This window comes from Convolutriloba macropyga, chromosome 4, assembly GCF_964194025.1.
Source record: "Convolutriloba macropyga chromosome 4, txConMacr16.3, whole genome shotgun sequence".
Taxonomy (NCBI): Eukaryota; Metazoa; Xenacoelomorpha; order Acoela; family Convolutidae; genus Convolutriloba; species Convolutriloba macropyga.
In genome coordinates this window covers 52,174,735-52,196,531 of record NC_134471.1, presented here as the reverse complement: position 1 = coordinate 52,196,531, position 21,797 = coordinate 52,174,735, and the positions used below count along the sequence as shown (strand labels likewise).

At 35.6% G+C, this 21,797-nt stretch overlaps 1 protein-coding gene across 3 annotated transcripts in view; it reads left to right on the top strand.

Moving 5' to 3' along the window:
• LOC142338497 (uncharacterized) overlaps window positions 1-21,797 on the top strand; it is a 175,607-nt gene that overhangs the window by 62,523 nt on the left and 91,287 nt on the right. For all 3 annotated transcript variants that reach the window (XM_075388277.1, XM_075388279.1, XM_075388278.1), the window contains exon 9: window positions 7,062-7,201. In XM_075388277.1, the coding sequence (XP_075244392.1) occupies window positions 7,062-7,201 (140 nt within the window). The remainder of the gene's footprint in view (window positions 1-7,061; window positions 7,202-21,797) is intronic.

The following is a 21,797-nucleotide window of genomic DNA, read 5'->3' as shown; positions in this document are numbered from 1 at the left end:
ACAGTACTGACGAGATCTGAGTATGACAACTGCCTTGGATCGCCACGATACCGACTCTGTCACCAGACGATGGAAACCCACCTTGGATTCATCTTGTGCCGAGCAAACCTCCAGTTTCATCATGCCATTACAGCATTGAAAGTATGTGACACAGAGAAGGTTGTGTTACCTAACCCAGAACGAGCACAGAACCTTAGATACGGAATTTGGCTTCTAATATCAGCCTCAAGTGATTTCACCCTTAGTGGGATTGGTATGGACGAAAATCGCCGACAAACCAACTTTCCTCGTGAGGGTTGTAACATCTGTTTAATAACAATAAAGTGTGGACATACAATGTTCAGTGACTACATCAAAATCAGAGCTGATTTACAAAGTTGTCAGTACCTTCCAGCAAAGAGAATAAATGTAAAATTTCCTGACCCACTTGCACATTTAATTGATTCAGTACCCAACATAAATGAACTGCCGAAACATGAAACCAGCACTGAAGCAAATCTTGATTTATTGAAGAAAGTTAAAACAGAATTCATTTATTCCAATCGAAAGCTATCAACCGAATCACTAGACGAACTAGCAAAGCCAATTACCACAGAATTAAAGTCATTCAAGCCAGCACTAATTGATATACTCGAATCTTAGGTACCAATCATGGTTTCTCTCACTAACGATCATTGTCTTTATTGGAAACTTAGCCTTACAGATCCTCTTCATGTATTTATACCATAAAGTAGCTTTTGTACGACGAATGGTGCCAAACTTCATGAAGCTAAACGGAACAAATGTACCGTTCAATCCAGTAGTTTCTGTACCAAAACACCTCAAAGCCGATGTAGTTGCGAACCTCACGAAACATCTCAAGAAACCTCCAACAGTTAGATCACCAGAAGACATGGGAACCCTTAAACGACATCATAGACGAAACTCAATGCCAGCTACCTCCACAATGTCGCTCAACCCAATTGAACGATTCGACACAGAAGACGAACTAGACAACAGCGCTTTAACCCGAGAGGAAAGTGTACTTTAAGTTCTTGAAAGTCTGATATAGTTCAACAAGTATTAACTTTCACTAAGTATCCTTTCATCCATTAAGTTCTTATCACTGCTTTAAATTTTCCAACCCTTGCTTCAATCCCAGAAAAAAACCAGTGCTATAAACCCATGATTCAGCCAATACACTAGTCTTATCTTGTTCAAAGTTTAGAGCCTTTAATCAGTGAATTAAACAATCTTATTTTCAGTGCTGATTCCAACCTCTTCTCTCACACTTAACTTTAACTTACGTCTTTTTTTTCTTCAGCAGAATTAGCCCATCTTTATTGTTTAACAATTCCTCGGGCCTTAATTCTTCTCTTGTCTTAACCTTGTTCATCTTAGCCTTTAATGTACTTTGTCTTAACTTAACCTTTATTTCTCTTAAATCTTTTAATTGTCTTTAACTTAACTGCTTTCGTTCAAAACACTTTTCTAAGAAAACATAAATTGGGTGGCACCAACAAAAACATGTGTATATCCTTATATTCGTGCAGATCATTTATGTTTTATAGATGAATGGGAAAACCCCGTTCCTTCTCAAAATTTTCATAGAAAATTTTCATAAAATCCGGTAGTGTCACGCCCCTATTTCGTGCCTCATAGTTAGGTGATGATTTTCCCTTAAATATCCTTAAATAGTGCTATGATTTAGTTCATATTCAGATAGATATCAAGGCAATATAGCCAGTATTTCCATCGAGGCCTGTGACCCCTAATTTGTTTGTTTACTAAGAACAACCGCAGATTGACAGTTTACTGATAAACATATTAAATGCCTAAAAACCCCAATATTTAAAGTAGGTGATAATACGGAAATTGTATATGTACTTAACAAACATCAAGAGACGTACAAAAGTCGAAAATTGCCCAACTTGTAGAACAGTAAATATTTACGAAGGCCCAATACAACTCAAGGTACAGCCCTGCGAAACGACGATCACCCGAACACCGGAGAACCAGCTTGACGATCAGTTGATAACACTCTCTTGAAACCTAACTGAAACTTCTGAAACTTATCATTGAATATTGTTACCTAATTTCGTTAAAATAATTAAAGATTGAACTGGAAAAATTTTTGTAAAATGCTAAGTTGAAACAGGCTTTCTTAGATCTAAATTACAACTAAGTAAAACTCTAAAATACAAGGCAATTAGTGGATATATCACCCATCTGAACCGCTCAATAAAAGGCTATTACCTGCTAATTTTAGTCAAAATATATCTGCTAAAAACTGCACCGTGAAACATTTAAATAAGTCCTTTTACAATGTCAATTATTCACGTTATTTACCTCTAATATTAACTTCAATAACACCACGAGGAACACTCTTTAAAATCAGTGCGTAACACCTTACTTACGCCGTCTCAAAGAATGCAATTGCGATGGACTGTTTTGAGGAGACAACTTCATTTCATGGTTAAGCTGAAAAGTTTGTCCCCCTTCAGTTCTCCTAGAGCCTTTCGGCTTTCGACTGACGAAGCCAACTTCTTGCCTGTAATTTGAGAGCAATGCGCCCAACATTAGTCAGTTATGTTTAATTGCTCTTGAACGAAGTTCATAGCAATTATTGTAAACGTGTGTGTCTTTTTAATGCAAACATTTTGCTTGAAAATTTTGACTTTTCGAGTGACTTTTACGCGCTTGACTTTTTGCATTTCGCGTGATCTAAAATTTTCTCTCAATCACAATTTCAAGCAGCTGAATTCAATTGGCGGCAATTTAATACTAAAAGTTAAATGAAAAATGCGCCGAAACTGGTGCCATTTTTTACTTTTAATCTTAATAGTGGTATATGTTTACCTCTAATGTGGTTATTTGAGGCCCACTATTGAACTTCTGAGACTCATTTAGGCTCCCTCCGACTGAAGCAGGCTGCAATTCACTAGAGCTCCCACTAATCGTTCGAGAGCAATTCTTCTGACGTTTAGTCGGTTATGTTTAATAGCTCTGGTAGTGATGGCTGAGGTGAGCTTTTGATGGCCTAATATTGCTATTGTTATTTAGTAATAAAGATTTTTGCTACCGCCTCTGACGTCATGCTCACTTCAAATTTGTTTTTTTTTCAGTCAATCATACTATTTGACTAAATTGAGTGCGTGGTATCATTTTTCACTCACAGTGAAGCGAGATTTTTTCCTCTGCTGAATTAAGTTTTTAATTGCTATTAAACGCAGTTGGTAGCAATTAAATTAGTCCTGTCGGTTTTTTTCGCTCGACAAATTTTTTGTCTGACGCATTTGACTTTTTCGTCCTCAAAAACGGGATAGCGCCCAGCGGGCATTAAGTGCTCTTAGAGCCTTTTGATGGTGCGAAGGGTGGTTCTTAGAGATTGACTCCAAATGAACGTTGGTGACACTCTAAATGAACGTTGCCTCAGAGCAGCTGATAGATAGTTTATACCGATTCTCAGCAGTTATTAAAAAAGAACCAAATTCTTTTTGTCTGGTTTTAACTATCTTTTTGGGGCCACGTGTCTGCGTTTTTCAGCCCATCTGAATTGGTTGAGTAAAGTCGTTTTAATATTTATTGGCGTGAATTGTTTGTTTTTTCGCGTGAATGAGCTTTTTGGCACACATGAATTACTGTACTCTGAGAAATGAATGGTTTTCTTCAATCTCAGAGACCTTTTCTTACTTTATTTGAATGTGTTAAGATCAAATGAAGTTTTCTCTACTTTAATTGAACTAATTTAAGGTAATTTTAGTGCAGCTATTAGAAACGACACATAAGTAATAAAAATTCCTCTAAAATGATATCAGTAATTATTAAAAAAAGTGAATTATTTTATGTTTGGTCTTTTTGCCATTGGCTTAGGTCTACGATGCTATCGCTGCTATGTTTGACAATCTGACAGGTCTGTTTGTGTAGGTGTATTGTATCAGAATTTTAAAAAAAATGTTCAAAATTTGATTGCCTTATCGTTATTTGGCTTGAGAAGGGCGCTCTCCTTTTTTTACAATTCAAAGAATTTGAATTGTATTGGGGCGCTGTCTTTTTTTAAGATCTGTTCACACATTTTCATGATTTTTGAAGTCAAATTGGAGTGGTGATTTTGGTCACGCCGAAACAGGAAGTGGAGCGAAAAAGCGAGTGCTTTTGCGGTGTGAAATTTTTTTACTCTAATTTTAAAGTAGAGTAAGAAAACGGTGTTTGAACAAAAATTTGGTTTCTTGCTAGTGGTTTTTTGTTCACATGCGGCAATTTCACTTTGATTTTTACTGTTTTTTCAATTTTTTGGATCGGATTTTTTTCTAAATGGTTTTCCCAATCCATTCATAGTCCTTTCTAGGTCTAGTTATCTGTTTATTCAATGAAAATTCTTTGAATTGTACGTCAGGACTTGTCCTGCTATGTTTTTTTAATTCGCTTTACCTTTTGATCACGTTTTTTGCACTACATAAGTCACGACTTTCACGTTTGACTTCTGACCTACCTCACTCACTGTTTCGACTGAATGGTTTTTAAATCCATTCACTGAATGAATTAGGCAAGATAGTGTATACAGTCAAGATCAAAAGAGCAAAATCAAAAGAGACGGGATAAACCGGTAAAGCCCGGTCATTTAGTCATTGAGAATTAGGTAATCAAAGTTCATTAAAGTGTTTGCTATCTGACATTGGTATTAAGCTTATTAGCTGTCAGTTTAGAAGCTGATTTACGTATAGTTTTAGAATCCAACCGAAACTGTACGCCGAATTAGAACACTTTTTGACACTGAAAAAAAAAACAGAAAAAAATTTGGTCAATTTATCTCCTTTTTTCTTTGTCTGTTTCAATCCTGATGTTATTATTATTATTATTAAATTGACTTGGTACCCGCGATGCGGGAATCACTTTGTTAACTAATTAGAAACAGGACCAATTAACAGGATACTGATAGTATTTAAAGTTCAAAGCCTTTAATTTCAACAGCGAGTTCAGCTGTTTCCGAAATAACACTGTTGGACATGTCCAGTCAAAAGTTGAGATGTCATTTCGCTGAGAGAGAACATTTGCATATTTCACAACTCTCAAGACAAAATACTCTTCGAATTTGACTGATTTCGTCCAATTAAAATTGGTCTTCAAAAATTGTTTTGCTGCAGAACGGTTACTGCGTGGTCCCTTGAAAACTTTCCAATAATCATCAAACTTAAGGGCAGTATCACAGTTGTAAATTTTGTTCAGCATAAGAAGATCATTTCGAACCAAAAGAAAACTGATCGGCAACAAATTGTTGGAAATGAGGCTCTGATTGTAGTCACTATCTGTAAAAAATTTCTTATTCAAAGCCCACTTGAGCGCTCGTCTTTGCATCTTTTCGAGTTTTCTGCAATTTGGCCAATTCGAGAACCATACATTTGACGCGTACAGGAGAATTGATAAAATGTAACTTTTGTATAAACTTACTTTTACTTTCGTATTTGTAGAAAAGGGAACGTTTCTCTTCAAGAAAAAAAGCTTTTGTTGTGCCTTTGACAGCCGCTGATTGATATGACTGTCCCATTTCAAGTTATTAGTAATTACTACACCAAGATCATTCACCGAAGATTTGCATGTAATTTCTGTATCGTCTGCATACAAGTGGACACTACACTGATCTAACTTTTTTACATCAAAACATATAGCTTCAAACTTTGCATTGTTGAATTGCATTCTGTTTTCTTTTGACCATTTAATTGCTTTGTTTAAATCATTTTGTAGTGAAAATAAATTCATTTGACTTCCAATAATTTTTGTGTCATCGGCGAAAAGATATGTGCTGTTCTCCATTAGAGATGGAAGGTCATTAATGTACACAGCAAACATAAAAACCGCAAACACTGAACCCTGTGGACCACCACTCGTAACAGCTAACTCTGACGAATAATCATCTTTAACAAACACGCACTGCGTTCTATTTGACAAATAATCTGCAAAAACTTGAGAAATTGGTTATCAAAACCAAAATGCGTAAGCTTCAACAAAATTGCATTGTGATTAATTGTATCGAACGCTTTTGCAATATCGAGATAAACGCTTAAAGCAGACTCTTTAGCATTCAAACAACGAAAAATTTTTTCACAATACTGGATCATTTGAGTGATAGTAGAATGCTTGGTCCTGAAACCGTGCTGGCGATTGTCTAAATTTTTCCATAAACGATCCCTAAATTTTCTATACAGTAATTTCTCGAAAATTAGGGAGAGCGCGCACAACATTGACACTGGTCTGTAATTTTCTATGTCAATTCTCGACTCTTTTTTATGCAGGGGTTTAATTATTGCTTTCTTCCAGCTCTTTGGAAATTCTTGCTGAATTATAATTTTGTTAAATATCTCAGTAACAACTGGGACAATGGCAGGTGAAAACGTTTTCAATAAGATTGGCTGCAATTTATCGTAGGACTCAGAACCCGAATGACAACTAAAGATCATTGATTTTACTTCACTGTTAGTGAAATATATATCTTCTAGACAAATTGTGGGGTCTGCTGAAGCGAGTGGCACTGAAAGAGGGCTCGTATCCTCTCTGAAAACAGATGCAAAATGTTGATTGAAAGCATTGGCAATTTTCAACGGTCCAGAAATACTGTTTCCAGCAAACTTCATCTTAGTGGGCAGATCAGGAATACGACGAAAGCTCTTAAGATTTTGACAGCTATTTTCCGGCAGTCTGCTGGTTATGTTTAATAGGGTAGGTTCTCGGGGTCGAAACGGTCTTTTCATACTTTATGTGGAATTCCTCCGCCGGCTATGTTTCACGATTCAACTCATTTGAATTGTATTGGGCCCCTGTTTTAGTTGCTGTTCACATTTTGATTGTTTCTCAAGTCAAAATTTGGTAGTGATTTTGACCGCTTCAAAACAGAAAGTGGATGTGAAAATGAGTGTAGGTGCTGCGTGATTTAACGTAAAGTGAGACCCGGTGCGCAAACAAATTTATGATTTTTTTCGGCAAGTTAATTTCTGTTATTATCCTTCGAGTTTTAGTAGTTTTTATTCAAAGTATACTATCATACGTACGAATAGAAAGAAGAGTAATAGTAGTGATTGTTTTTTTAGCGAGAAATCAGGCGCAGTGCGGTTACTGCTGATTCTGTGCAACCAGGCAGGCAGTCAAGGCAAGAATGCGGAAAAGTTGCAGAAGGCAGTTCTGGGCCACTGTTGGATGATACTCATATCTAATATGCATCACCTCATTGGTAAGTTTGTACAAATCATTGAAGTTGGCACACCTCATTGGAGATCACTGAATTAAATTTACCGAAGATTAGTGGGAAGGCAATAACTGATGCTGATAACTGATTAACAGTAGCAATAAAATGTGACAGTTAAGTTTGTTCAATTAAAAGCCACCTTTTCAAATTAGGCCACCTTTCCAAAAGAATTTGAATTGTATAGCTGTGCTGTCTTTTTTATGACCCGAAGAGGAGTATTGATTTAATATCTGCCGCTAGGGGCTCTCCTTTTTTACAATTTAAAGAAATTGTATTAGGGCGGTGTCTTTTTAAGTTCCGTTTACACATCTTTATGATTTTTGAAGTCGAGTTGTAGAGGCAATTTTTGTCACGCCAAAACAGGAAGTGCAGCAAAAAGTGATTGGTTCTTTCACTCTAATTTTAAAGTAGAGTGAGAAAACGGTGTTTGCATGAAAATTTGTTTTACTGATTGGGGTAGTTGATTGTTCACATGCGGTAAATGGACTTCGATTTTTGCTAGGTTCTGATAGGATGTTAGTATTACGCTTTTACTCCTCCATTTTAGTGGCTGATTTTGCCGTATCTTTGAAATGCAGACCAAGTTGATCACTTCTTGACACCTGATAAAGCGTCCATTTTCATCTTTTTTCTCTACCTGTTTCCAACGACGAGCAGTGGCGTCAACGTCAGCTATTTTCCGGCAATCTTCCGGCTAATCCATTGGCGAACCATAAGTATTATGGCGTTTTGACCTCAAGTGGCGTTTTGACCTAAAAGCGAAAGTGAATTAAATTGCCGCGTGAAGTAACTTTTGCTGGGACAGAAGATTTTTATTGGTAGAATTGCGTGAATGACTTTTAGACGAGTTTTTTTTTCCGAGAGAATGACACTTGAAGTTAACACGGTTTAGTCGTCCATGTGGTTAATTATTTTTTGCTTGCAGTTTTTTTTAATATTCGTTTTTGATCGCAGCTGCATCATTGTAACCTTCTGGAATTGGTACTAGGGTCTTTTGTGACACCAGATAAATTTTGTCATGGAATATTTTGCTATGCAGTTAAGCAGGGGCAGGTAATGGTTTAAATGATTGGGATAATGTTTATTTTAATAAAGAAGTTTTGTGGAGGTTTGCTCTTTTTTGTAGGTTTTTTCCTGATAATACTTAGTACCATTAATAACTGGTCTAATTGGTTTTTCAATGAGGCGTAACTGAAGCCTTTCGGAAACTTAAATTGACATCTAAAGGTTTTAACTACTTTGTCACAACTTGTTTTTAAAAAACAGGGATGGTTTTTTAGTCCTTTTTGTTGTCCTGTCACTTAGTCTCAATAATGAGAGGTTTCACTGCCTCTTTAATGAACATTTTTTGTAGTTTCAGTTCATATCTAAACTTTATAACGACTTTGACTCTTTCCTTTCAAAAAATATCAATGAATTTTGAGTTTTGCCCGTATTTGTTGTTTTTTTGTCCTCTGACTTACTGACTCTCTGCTAAATTATAGTAAGTTCTTTAATTCTTGTTAAAATTTTTTGTATATCACATTTTTAGTGGCCTTGGTATTTTTTAAAATTGTTTTGCGAACCGCTATTGCTTTCTTGTCTTTCTACCTAGTCTCTGTATTGACATGTTATTCAAAATGTCATTACTGAGACTAGGTAGCAAGACAAGAACTCAGTAGTAGTACGCAAAACTATTTTAAAAAATTTTTAAAAAGACATCCTGAATAACACAAAGCAGAAAATATACTAGTGCCTGACTGAGGCTAATAGCTTTGATAATAGCTATAGCTAAAGTTTTCTAATAGCTATGCTTCTCCAGAGATCATGTTTTTGACAATAGAAGTTTCTGAGTTCTGACTGTGTTAGTTAACCTGCTTTGTTTCTAGTCTCTGAGTCAATTTTTTAACTGACCTCATTGCTTTTTCTAATTGAGAAAAGATTGACTTCGTTTAATGGCTCTTGTTTGCTACTAATGGTTTATTCACTTTGAAGCCCCTTTTATCGGAAAATTCGATTTCAGTGAGGTTTTATTATTTCCTGTATTTGTTGTTTTACATTATCTCTTAGTTGTTTCTGTAAAATTGTCATGTGCTTTCTATTAAGCAGTCGTTTTATTTTCTTAATTATAAAATTCTGGTTGCGTTTTTTTACGATTTTTATGCAACTTACTTTCGAAGAGCATGGTGCAGTTTGAGTGCATGCTTTGGTACATTTTTCTAGCTGAGAAAAGGTTGACTCTATTCAATGGTTCCTGTTTGTAGCTAATGTTTTTGTTTACTTCGAAAACACTTCGTGTTTTTTTTTAAATCTGATTTCAGTAAGTTTTATTGTTTCCTGCATTTGTGGTATGTTTTCTTACAATGTTGTTGTCAAAATTATTCAGTGCAAACGATTAGAAGTTCTAGTTTTGTATTTTATTAAATTTTATGCCACTTAATTATAAAGTTGTCCAATCTGTCGTCCTTTTGCTTTCTTTTTTTTTCCAATTTTAGTATTTGCCATCTATGTTTTTCTTGTTTAAGCTGTTAATATTTGGTTATTGGTTCCAATCAGTTATTCAACAGTTTTTTCTGAAAAAATCTCCAGAAAATGTTAAGTGAGCTTTATAATTTTTTTTGCTTGATTTCGTGTTTGGATTGTTATATGCCTTGTTAACCTTTGAAGTCATTCCTCAACAGATGTTGAAAGTCAAGTTTCCAGTTTGCTTAAAATTATTTTTGTTTTGATGTCTGAAGTTCTTTTTCCGTCTTTCATTTGCTCACACAGCAATCTAAAGAAATCAAATCTGTTTAAGATTTTTTCATCCCACTAATTGAATTTGTTCTCACTCTTTCGAGTAAATGTTTTTAGGTCATATGCATGATTAGATTTTGATCATACTTGACCTGTCTCAATCAATGAAGTGTCTTTCGCTCTCTAAACTTAAGTTGGATTTAAATGATTTCAAGGTCAAAGAAACTAGAAAAGTGTATTAAAGAACCCTGATAAGAAGGCTTCCATGGAGTGAATTTTAACATGTTTTTTTAATCGCTTAAAGCCCTTTACATTTTGTAAATCAGCTTGTTTGATTTTGTAATTCCTTTATCTGTTTCTGTCTGTATTTTACGGCACGCAAGTCTTTGTTTCCGCTTTACTTGCAGTCTGTCGGTTGTTTTTTGAAGCATAGCAGAACACAACGGCTCGTGGAAGTTGCGTGGCACAGAATATTTCAACAGTCCATAACAATGGGGCTCGGTATTGTTATTCTGCGCATAATTTGACCCCGCTCATCTACGTTCTTGGCTTCATTGTCTACCAAATGAAGTGGAGATGAAAAACTTTCATTATAATACGCAGTATTGGGTTCTCAATGATACTTGATTGATTTTCAAATAGAGACAGAAGAATATGCCAGTGATATTACCTTCTATTTCTCTAACATGGAGAAACGTTTACATGACAGAGCAGTTAAATTGAAAACATGAAATGAAGCTCAAGGAGTTTCTAAAGCATTTATTTTATCAAGTAAACCCCTTAATGCTTTTTAAATCAAATTTCAAAAAAATTCTGTTTTCCTAGAAACATTGGCATACAAGTATCTAACTGGGACGAATCTTTATCGTTTAATCAAACTTTGCTTTCTTAATTTACATTTTTAATTGATTGCAAAAGTCGTTTTGCTTTGGTAATTCATGCAGGCTCAAAAAAATTTATTACACGACTGACCTAAAATTCCATATAAAATGGAGTAACATATGAACTGAAGTACGCAAATTCAGCTGCTGGGTGGTAGAATTCACCGAAAAAAGTTGCTCTCTGATGCTGCAGTAAAAGATGGTCTTGGCATAAATCAAGGGAAACCACTATTTAGAGAGCGAATTGAAAATACAGGTACTGAGTTACAACCCAAAGAAATGAACAAAAAACTTAATGATCTGACCACCGACTTTTTTACGGCAACGACAGCCTTTGGTTGTCGTCAGAGTACAGGACCATCTATAATGTCAAAATTAATAAACTAAGCAGAGAAGTTGGAATCAAATAACTCCTCTTTGAACACAATGGATGTTAACTTTATCGATAAAATATCAGATTACTTTGACTAAATGCGCAAAACGCGTCATCAGAAAATATACACCAAGTTTTGCGAAAACAAATGTGAGAACATAACAACAAAAACGATGAATAGGAACAATTTGAGTCAAATCAAAATGTTTAAAAATAAGTGATGTCAAAGTTAATAGATCACCTAATCGTATGTCGAAATCCGTGACTAATTCGTAACATCTACAATTTCAAAGCGGCAAACATTGCTTCCGAATTCCATTGAGAGACAAATTGACAAAATACATCAGTGCACCGAGTGACGAAAACGGAACACATCAGTGCATATGAATAACAATATTTGATAGCAAGATACAGAAAGTTACGAACATTGTTTGAAAATAAAGGGCCTCTTTGTAAATAACATGTGCTGGAAACTGAAAACCTTGCTTGAATTCAAAAATTTAACAATTGGAGGGCCGATAGTATCTTTTGAGACTGAAACCTGATTCATTCAGGCAACCAAAACCATCTTCTAACGGCAAAATTTAATCATGCAGTTTTGAAATTAAAAAGTGTTTAAGGCCAAAAAGTCGTAGGCTAAAGGTTGAAACCTCGAATTGAAATCAATTATGTTTCACGAAGTGTTAAAGTCATAATAAAAACATTAAACTTGCAATGGATATTTTTCCCCAGTCATTGATTGAACCAATGATCAGACAATACAAAGAATAAAATACAAAAAACACAAAAAATTCACCACTACTTTATGAAAACACAAAAGTGATGAAGAACAATCCGTAAACTATCTATTGGAAGCATTAAATACGTTTGTTTATGCCTCACTCAACAGCCAATTGTACCTCTCTTTATTTGAGACGAAGGGAAAAATCAGCAAAATTATAAAACACGAGAAAAGTCAAATTATCACAGTAGTTTTATGGAATCACTGCCATTAAAATCATTAGCTGTCCATTGATCGATTGCAACAATTGCGTCTATGCACCATTAAAACAGATCTCTCAGCGTTAGTAGCACTGGCGCGCAGATCAACAGAAGAAATCGTGAAAAATCAAGCTAAATTAACGCCGCACGTGAAAACAAAAATCTAAAAAATCGATAACTGTTTTGAACAGCAATTTCTTGCTTCCCATCAAATGGACTCTGAAGACTCTCTGTTGATCCATCTGCTCATTTGCTGTTATTGCTTGATTAAAATATGTACTCAAATTTGACTTCTCATTCATCAACTTTAAAAAAAATATCTTTGAAAAATACAATTCGAATCATTATGGACTTGGCTCATAATAGCCTTGTTAAGAAAACATAAATTGGGTGGCTCCAACAAAAATATGTTTATATCATTATACTCGTGCAGATTATATGTTTTATAGAAAAATTGTAAAAACCCAGTTCCTTCTCAAAATTTCCATGGAAAATTTTCATAAAGTCGGGTAGTGTCACGCCCCTATTTCGTCCCTCATAGTTACGTGATGATTTTCCTTTAAATATCCATAAATAAGTGCTATAATTTAGTTCATATTCAGTTAGTTTCAAGGCCATATATAGCCAGTATTTCCATCTAGGCCTGTAACCCCTAATTTGTTTATGTTTATGAAAAACAACCGCAGATCGACAGTTTTACTAGCAAACACTTCAAGTGCCTAAAAGCCTCAATATTTACTTTTTTGAGTTTCTTGATGATAAATTCACATAATCAGTAAATAACTTCATGAGAGATTATGTACTTGGTGAAGTAATTATTCTGATAAAGTAGGTGCTAATATGGAACTTGTATATGTACTTAACAAACACCAAGAGACGTACAAAAGCCGGAAATCGTCCTACTTGAAAATCAGTAAATTTTTACGAAGGACCAATACAACTGAAGGCACAGTCCTGCGGAACCCACTAGCGGCAGAACACCGGATAATCAGCCTGATGATCAGTTGACCAGTTACTCTTAAACTTGATGAAACTTGAGAAACTTCTTACTAATGTTACTGATTAATTCTAGCCTAATTAATTAAAGATTGAACTGGAAATTCTCTTGAAAAACTTCCAAGTTTGATAGACTTTGTTAAAGCAGAAACTTAGGCTAACAGGACTCAAAATACAAGGCAGACTAGTGGATATATCACGCATCCGAACCGCTCAATAAAAGGCTATTACTAGCTAAATTTATTCAAAATGTATCTGCTAAAAATCGTACTGTGAAACATTAAAATAAGTCCTTGTAAAATGGCAATTATTCAAGTTAATTACTCCTCATATAAACCACAATAACACCACGAGGAACACTATTAAACATCAGTGCGTAACATGGTGACAGGAGTTACTAACTGTTTCACAGTTTAACGGACCGAAATTCCGAATAATTCTTTGATTTATTTGACATTTCCTTCTTTTGACACTTTCTTTATCTTCTTCTACTTCATTACCTTAAGAGACTCCAATCATCCAGACCAGCATCCAGCACTTCTTTTCCGAGCAAGACGATAATGCAGAGATCAGTAACAAAAGAAAGAATGGGTGGAAACTGTGTGTGTGTCTTTTTGGACTAAGTGTAACAACAATTCAAAAGTGTTTGAGTGGACAATAACTGGAATAAACTCAACCACAGCCGCCACAACGGACAAAAACAACACAGGGTTTTTGCAAACGAGGATATTGTGAGTAAATGAATTTGTAAAATTAATTTTGGTGCTTTCTTTATGTCAATTTATAAAGAACAAATTCTCCCCGCTATTAATAATTGTCGCGTTTTCCCCAATTTTGTTGAACTTATTGAAGGAAATAACATCAACTACACTCATAACAGCAATAAAACACTAGCTCAGATAGTAAGCGCTTTTTCTTCTTCAGCTTATAAATTCATCGTTATTTGTGTTCTAGATAAAGATGATAAACGTGTTGCAATTTATTGGACAGCAAAAAGTCTAAATCAAAAAGCTCGCAAACTTGGCCTTATTCGTAACAAACTTAAATCTGACAGAGATATTAACCTTGGCAACATCATTACTGATTATCAGATAACATCAGAATAAGCTAAATTACTGAAACCATCACTTAAACATTAATTAAAAGAGGGCAAAACAAAAGTTTAAACAAAAATAAAAAATAATTATATTTTATTCCCCCGCCCAGCTCCGGAGGTTAATGAATCAAACAGTGACTTCGGTCATTATGCTGTTGCCTATTTGAGTGCAGCTTCCACAAGGCATGTGCGGTCGTGGTCCCCACGAATTTTCCTAGACTAAGGGGCACTCTTTAGAGGTGAGACTTCGGCGGCCCATACGGCTTCAACGATATAAGTCTGACGATTCGACCGGAGCTTTAGGAATAGGCTTATAAGCATCCCTTCTTTATTATTTTCCGAACGAATGGTTTCAGTAGTTTCTTTTTCGATATTCTTGTGCTATTCATTTAACTGTTTTCTTCTCTTAAACCCCCTTAATCTCTCCATTAAGTTAAGTTAAGCGTTCTATTTAATACTTTAGAACGAAAGTAAGACTGATAGAACGAAAAGTATCTAAACGGGTAAAAAGCAAAATGGCACACGCGCAGATCAACATCACGCCCTTTTCCGGATCAGAAACGGACAACTTTAAAGAGTTCGAACAACTAATAACAGGTGCAATCGGAGTTGCAGCAATCGCAAACCCGCAACAAGCGAACTTTTTACAGTTACATTTAAAAGGAGACGCCTTACGATACTTCTTAACCTTACCAGAGGCTACCAGACTAGTTTTTGAAGACAGTATAACAGCTCTAAGACACATATTCACGCAGGATGACTTGAGAGAAATTAGAATCATAAAGTTAGAGAACCAAAGGTTCAATCCAAAAACAGACACTGTAAAAAAATTTCTAAGTAAAGTTAAGAACTGAAGCCAATAAAGCATATCCAGCACCTGAAATAGTAGTAGCGCCAGCTGGACATGGTGACCCAGAAGCTCGTAGATTCGAAAGAGAGACAGCAGCAAGAGATTCTGCCCTTCAGATATCAGAAAACAGAAAAAACGAGCAAATAAAGTCCTTCTTTATTAAGTCTATGCCAAACTGGCTTAAGCCTAAGCTCTTAGAAAGGCCAGAAACAGATACAATAGATCAGTTATGCACCTTAGCTAGCCAACAAATTGCAATTAGGGAGATATGCAACAGAGAAGAGTACTTCGACGACGGTTTTAATGAAATAACGGAAACAAATACTGATAAAATGTTAAAAGCAATAACTACTATTTCAAATAATCAGAAAGAACTTGAGCAGAAACTTGAGCAGAGATCAGCACCTAAAAATGAGCTATCAGAACAAGGCCCAGTAAACATATTCACACCACATTACCCTCAACAAGTCTACAGACAAAGTTATAGACAAAATTTCCGCCCCCAATATCAAAATTATCGACCAAATTACCCTCAATATCAGTCTAATTATCGTCCAGTTCAGCAAAACTATCGGCCCCAGCAACAGTATGCACCTCGTGCTAATAATTACCGAGAGTTTAGACAGCAATTTAATGCCCCTAGACCATTTTATTATAACGAACAGCCACAAACTCGGATTTTTTGGACTGAACCTTCGGCTAGTCCTCCATTTGTTCACCCAGCTTATGTTAATAGACCTGTTTACCGGTTCCCAACAAAAAATACCCCTCAAAACCTTCTTAGACAGGGTATAGTTTACGATAGGCCAGCACAAAACCGATATGGTATGCAAAAGGCAAAAGAATTTAGTCGTGCTGGTGCACTCCAAAGTAGAAATATGAGAGGTATGAATTACCCATTTAATCAACAAAAAAACTAATAAAGCCACCCAACTTTAAAAAACAAAATAAAAATTATAAAAACTCAGTTAACCATTATAACGAAAGCACGTCTAGTCCTAGTTTAGATAAAGTAATAGAGCCAGTTTATATTAAAAGTAACGAAAAGCGTAGAAAACGCAAAAGTAATAATAATAAATGTAAAGTGAATAAATCTGTGCAACTCCCAACACAAGTACCTCAATCCGCACCAAAGCCAACATCACATGTTCAGCAATTATTCAGCATTGTCCCACTTTTAGGCAGAACATTGTCCTATGTTAAAGTTAAATTCGACTTTCGAATTTAACTTTAAGTTAAATTCGCACTAATCGATGCAGGAGCATTTGCCAACGTGATAAGTCGTGAGTTTTACAAGGAGCTAATTAATACAAATATCAATTCAATAACAGAAATAGAAAAGCCAGATCTAGATAAAGTTAAAATGGCAAACGGAAATATAGTTAAAATTGACAAAGCAATTAAAGTTACATTTAAATTGGGCACACAAACATTTACAGAAGATTTCCTTGTTTCAATTGTCACAACTCCTGTAATATTAGGCAACCCATTCTTCGTTAAACATAAAGTTAGCAACTGCCCAGGACAAAGTTACATTAAATTCCCTGATCAAACATTACAAATAAATGAAATAAAGCCAGAAAAGCAACCTAGAAGAGTGGTAAAACGCAAAAAATTTGGAGTTTATACACAGAAAAAGCAAGTTTTACCGCCAAATCAACAAGCAGTATTAAAATGCAAGCTTTATGACAAACTAGAATCATTCGCTGACCTTTGTGGAGTAATAATTCCAAACGAAATATTAACATCATCTCTAAGTAAAGTTGCTGAAAATAACATTCTGTACATCTATGTCCTGAACATTACTGATCATCCAATTACCATAAATAAAGGCGAAGAAATAGCCAAATTCTCATTCTTAACATCAGACCAAGCAGAAAAGTTGTTAGAAGTAGATCCTCAATTAATAAATGTTGCAAAAATGAGCGAAAATTACTTAACAGAAATAAATCAATTAATTCAAGTTACAGACACCCCGAAAAGAAAATCTCAATCAGCGAAACCAGCGCCAGAATATGAAAAACTATGGTTCCCAACGCCTGAAACCTGCCCAGATCCGACAAATTTGTCGCCCTTGCAGAGAGATATCTATGAGCAACTGCTAAAACTGCAAGAAATGGAGAAATTAGATCCAAAGGGTAATCATCAGGATAAAATAACATTTTTGAGCAAGTTTCCGTGGGAAAAATTAGCCCTCAATGATGAGCAAAAAGCAGTAGTAGGTGAATTACTAGTTGAGTTTAGTGACATTTTCGCAAAACACAGATTTGATGTTGGATATAACACAGACTTAAAAATAAAGTTAACTCCAGAAAGAAGAATTTATGAACAAGGTCCTCCAACACCTGTCCATTTGAGAAATGAGCTACAAGTCGAACTAGCATTAATGCATTACTACGGAATGATAACAACTTTGTCTCAATCAAGATATAGTAGCCCCCTTTTCGCACAACGAAAGAATTCAGGAAGACTTAGACTATTAATTGACTTGAGAAAAGTAAACCACTTGCTGAAAAATGACTACGTGAATACGAATTTCCCGATTTCGAACATGAGCGACGCAATAAATTACTTTGCTGGGAAAAAATTGTTCACAAAACTTGACTGTTCTCAAGCATATCATTGCGTGCAAATGGCAGACGATGTATCAGTGCAACTGCTAGCATTTAACTTTGCTTCGAGAACCTATGCATATAAATGTCTCGCACAAGGATTAAATAAGTCAGTAACTGGATTTAGCTCCTTCATTAGACATTATTTGGACCCATGCCTAGCTTCAGGAAATTGTACTCAGTTTATGGATGATATTGGAAACGCAGTAACAAATTTTGAACAATTGGTACCTTCTTTACGAGAAATTTTTACGTGTATACGTCAATCTGGACTGAGATTGTCACCTGAAAAGTGTGAAATAGCAACCGATACCATGAAATTTCTGGGATATAACATCAGTGCAGAAGGAATATCACCAGAAAAGTCGAAAATAACTAAATTTCTTGATAAATTCAAAATGCCGAAAACAACAAAACAAGTAAAACGATTAATCGGCTTCACGCAATTCTTCCGAAATTACATCCCTAATCTAGGTGAAAAACTAATGTCCTTTTACAAGCTCCTGAAGAAGGATGCAGTAATAGAAACCACAGAAGAACATGTAAAAGCATTAGAAGTAATAAAGAAGGATCTAATGGAACCAACGAATGTAACTTTGCGATTGCCAAAACCAGGGCTACAGTATGTAATTCTTTGTGACGCTAGTTACCACGGTGCAGGTTTTGTACTAATGATGGAAGACTACGTAAATGAAACAGGAAAGAAAAAAAAAGAAAACATACGCTCCCGTTTCGTTTGGATCGCATTTGTTTAATGCCACACAATTAAAGCTCTCAATTTATTACAAAGAGTTCCTAGCTTTGTATTACGCGCTGAACTACTTTTCACACTACATTTGGGGATCAAGCAAACAAGTAATTATACTCACTGACAACAAAAGCCTCACACAATTCTTCCAGTCAAAAGTAATACCACCATCTCTTTGGAATTGTTTAGACAGAATACTCGCATTTAACATAGTAATTGCCCACATTCCTGGACGCGCTAATTACGCAGCGGATTTTCTCTCGCGAATGGAGAATGACAAATCAGCAACAATGTCTTTAAAGTTAACAGATAGAATTCCAGTCAGAGAAATAGAAATTGATACAGAAGCACAAAATCCTGATGTTGAACTGAACGTATTATTTGATATTGACAATTTTGACGACGAAGCTAACAACGCTGAACTAGACGTCCTTAAAAAACTTGGAGTGTATGAAGATTATCAAAAGAAACAAAGTAATTCACCAATCACAGAAATACAAGGGCTATTAAAACTTAAAAGAAAACAAGAAATAAATTCAATTGAGTACCCAAATCCGTTAGATGAGTTTCCAGACCTTACAGATAACCTAATTAGCCTGAATTTAGCAGAAGAACAGCAAAAAGATGCAGACATTAGAACAGTAATAAATTGGATTCAACAAAATAACCAACAACCAGACTTAAAGTATGCTACACCTAGTTTAAAAAAGTATCACAAGCACTTAAACAGATTAATTCTTGAAGGGAATGTCTTATACCGGAATTTTTATGATGATACTGGAAAAGTATTTCATAAACAATTCTGTGTACCTAAGCATTTGTGGAAAGAGACTATATATAGGCTCCATAATTCACAAACAGCAGGTCACTTAGGCATCAAAGCAACAATTCAGGAATTTAGAAAGCGATTTTATTATCCAGGCTTCACCGAACATTTCATTAGCTTCATCAAAAAATGCCTTACTTGTCTCCAATTGAACAGAGTACCAAAAAGCCATATTACACCAAAGTTACAACCAGTCAGTTCACTACAATCATATCCAGGAGATATGCTCCAAATAGATTTAGTAGGCCCCCTAAAGTCATCGCAATTTAAGTATGTTCTGAGTGGAATAGATGTTTTCACAAAGTACCTATTCGCAGTTCCATTAACAAATGGATACGCTGACACAGTAGCCCGAGAACTAGTAAAGGTGTACTTCCAACACAGCTACATTCCTCAAACGATACTTAGTGACTTAGTAACAAACTTTACTTCTGAATTAATGTCAGAATTAGCAAGCTAATTAGAAGTAAAGTTAAAACATGCCTCACTAAAGCACCCTCAAACTATTGGAGCAGTAGAACGATCTCACGGACCACTGAAACGATTATTAAAGCTCAATACTGAAGAACAATGGAAAGATTGGCATAAATATGTTCCACTAGCAACTTTATTCATAATACGTCATACCATTCAGCGACAAATTGTTGTCCTTCAACTTTATTCCATGGAAGAGAACCCACAAAACCCCTCGACATTAGGTTCTCCAGAAAAGTAAGGGATGCAGTAGCAGTAAACTCTGACTTTGTAAATGAACTGCAAGACGCCATGATGCAAAAGTTTGGAGAAAACAAAGAAAAACTGACGACCGCATACTTGAAGTACAAGAAGTATTATGATCAAAAAGCATCAGCAAAACCAATTCCAGAAAAATCATTCTGTTTACTTTTAAATCCTAAGCTATTAGAGCAATCAACAGTAATAGCTTCCCAAATTCAGAAATGGCTACCGCTATATAAAGTGGAAAAATTGTCCTTACTGATTCTAATTACATCATTCGAAAAGTAAATACGAACTACACCCAATGTGTTCATCGCATCAGATTGAAGCCAATTAAGCCAAGTGAAACTCCTGAAGACCTCGAAGTCATCAACCTTGCAAACTTTCATTCAACCTGATCCATCTAGAAGACAACACATGGAGCCAGAGCTTTTTGATAAACACATTCCAGAACTGATAAACGAACAAGAAAAGGAGATAAAACAAGCTACAAAAGAGAAACAAGATCCAGCCAGAGTGACCATAAATGTTCCCCTAGGTGGACCAGTAGCAGGACCAGCAGTAGCAGCACCTCCAGCAGCACCACCGGCCCCCCAAGGGTAGTAGCACCAGTAGTTAGACCACGAACTGCCCCAGTTCATCTTCCAGTATTTGATTCCTCAAGTTCAGATGAAGCAATTCCAAATCTTTTTGACGAAAATAGTAGTTCAGAGGAAAATTTAGCTGACCTAAATCTGGACGCAGAGCAAATTGCCCGAATACCAGTTAATCCGTTAATTGCTGATGAAATCAGACAGCAAGAACCAGAAGTTCGTGTTCCTCTAGTATCATCCTCATCAGATGATGAAATGTTTCTACCAGCTCAACAGCCACAACCGCCAATAGTACCATTCGATATTGAATCGCCTCCAGAAACACACGAAGAACAATTTGCTTTAACTGATAGAAAAATAAGAGCCATACCTTATAACCCAAAACGAAAACCAGAGAAAAGTGCATTCAAATCAACAGACTACCAACAGCGGAAAAATGTACGCGGATTTAAATGTGATAGAGAAATAATGTTGCATGATGAAGATAGATCCAATCCTCACCTAACCAACCAAGTTAGAAGATCAGGCAGTCCTAGATCAATGCTCGTGCCAGACTGGAACAAGAAGAAAAACGTGAAGCAATAAAAGCATCAGCACAAGCATCAAAACAGTCAAATACCCCAAGTAGAGAGACAAAATTATATCAAGTAAGAGCTAGCATAGCAAAATATTCAGGGAAAAAGCCCAGCAGTTCAGCAAACCAGTAACTAGATCTCAATCAAAAAAAAATCTTCACCAGGCTCATGTAATCAAAATTTAAACCATTTTAGTCAAGAAATAAATGCAACATATCTAAGTTCTCCAACAGATATCTTATATTCACCATACTCTTTTGCACACTGTATATCAGCAGACCTTGCAATGGCAAAAGGATTAGCCCGACAAGTCAAAAGCTGGTACCCAGCAGCCCCAAGTGCAATTAGACTAAGATACCCACCAGATATTGGCTCAGTTTTAATCTACTTCGACCCCATTTCCGAACGTTATATCTTCAGTTTAGTTACAAAATTCAGATACTACCACAAACCCACTTACGAATCTGTATTAGCAAGTCTCTATGAACTGAGAGAAATAGTAATAGGTGCAGGAATTTCACACTTAAGTCTTCCAAAACTCGCTAGTGGCTATGATAAATTGGATTTTAACATCATGTTTGAGCTTATATGTCAAGTCTTCGACCCTCTACCCATAAC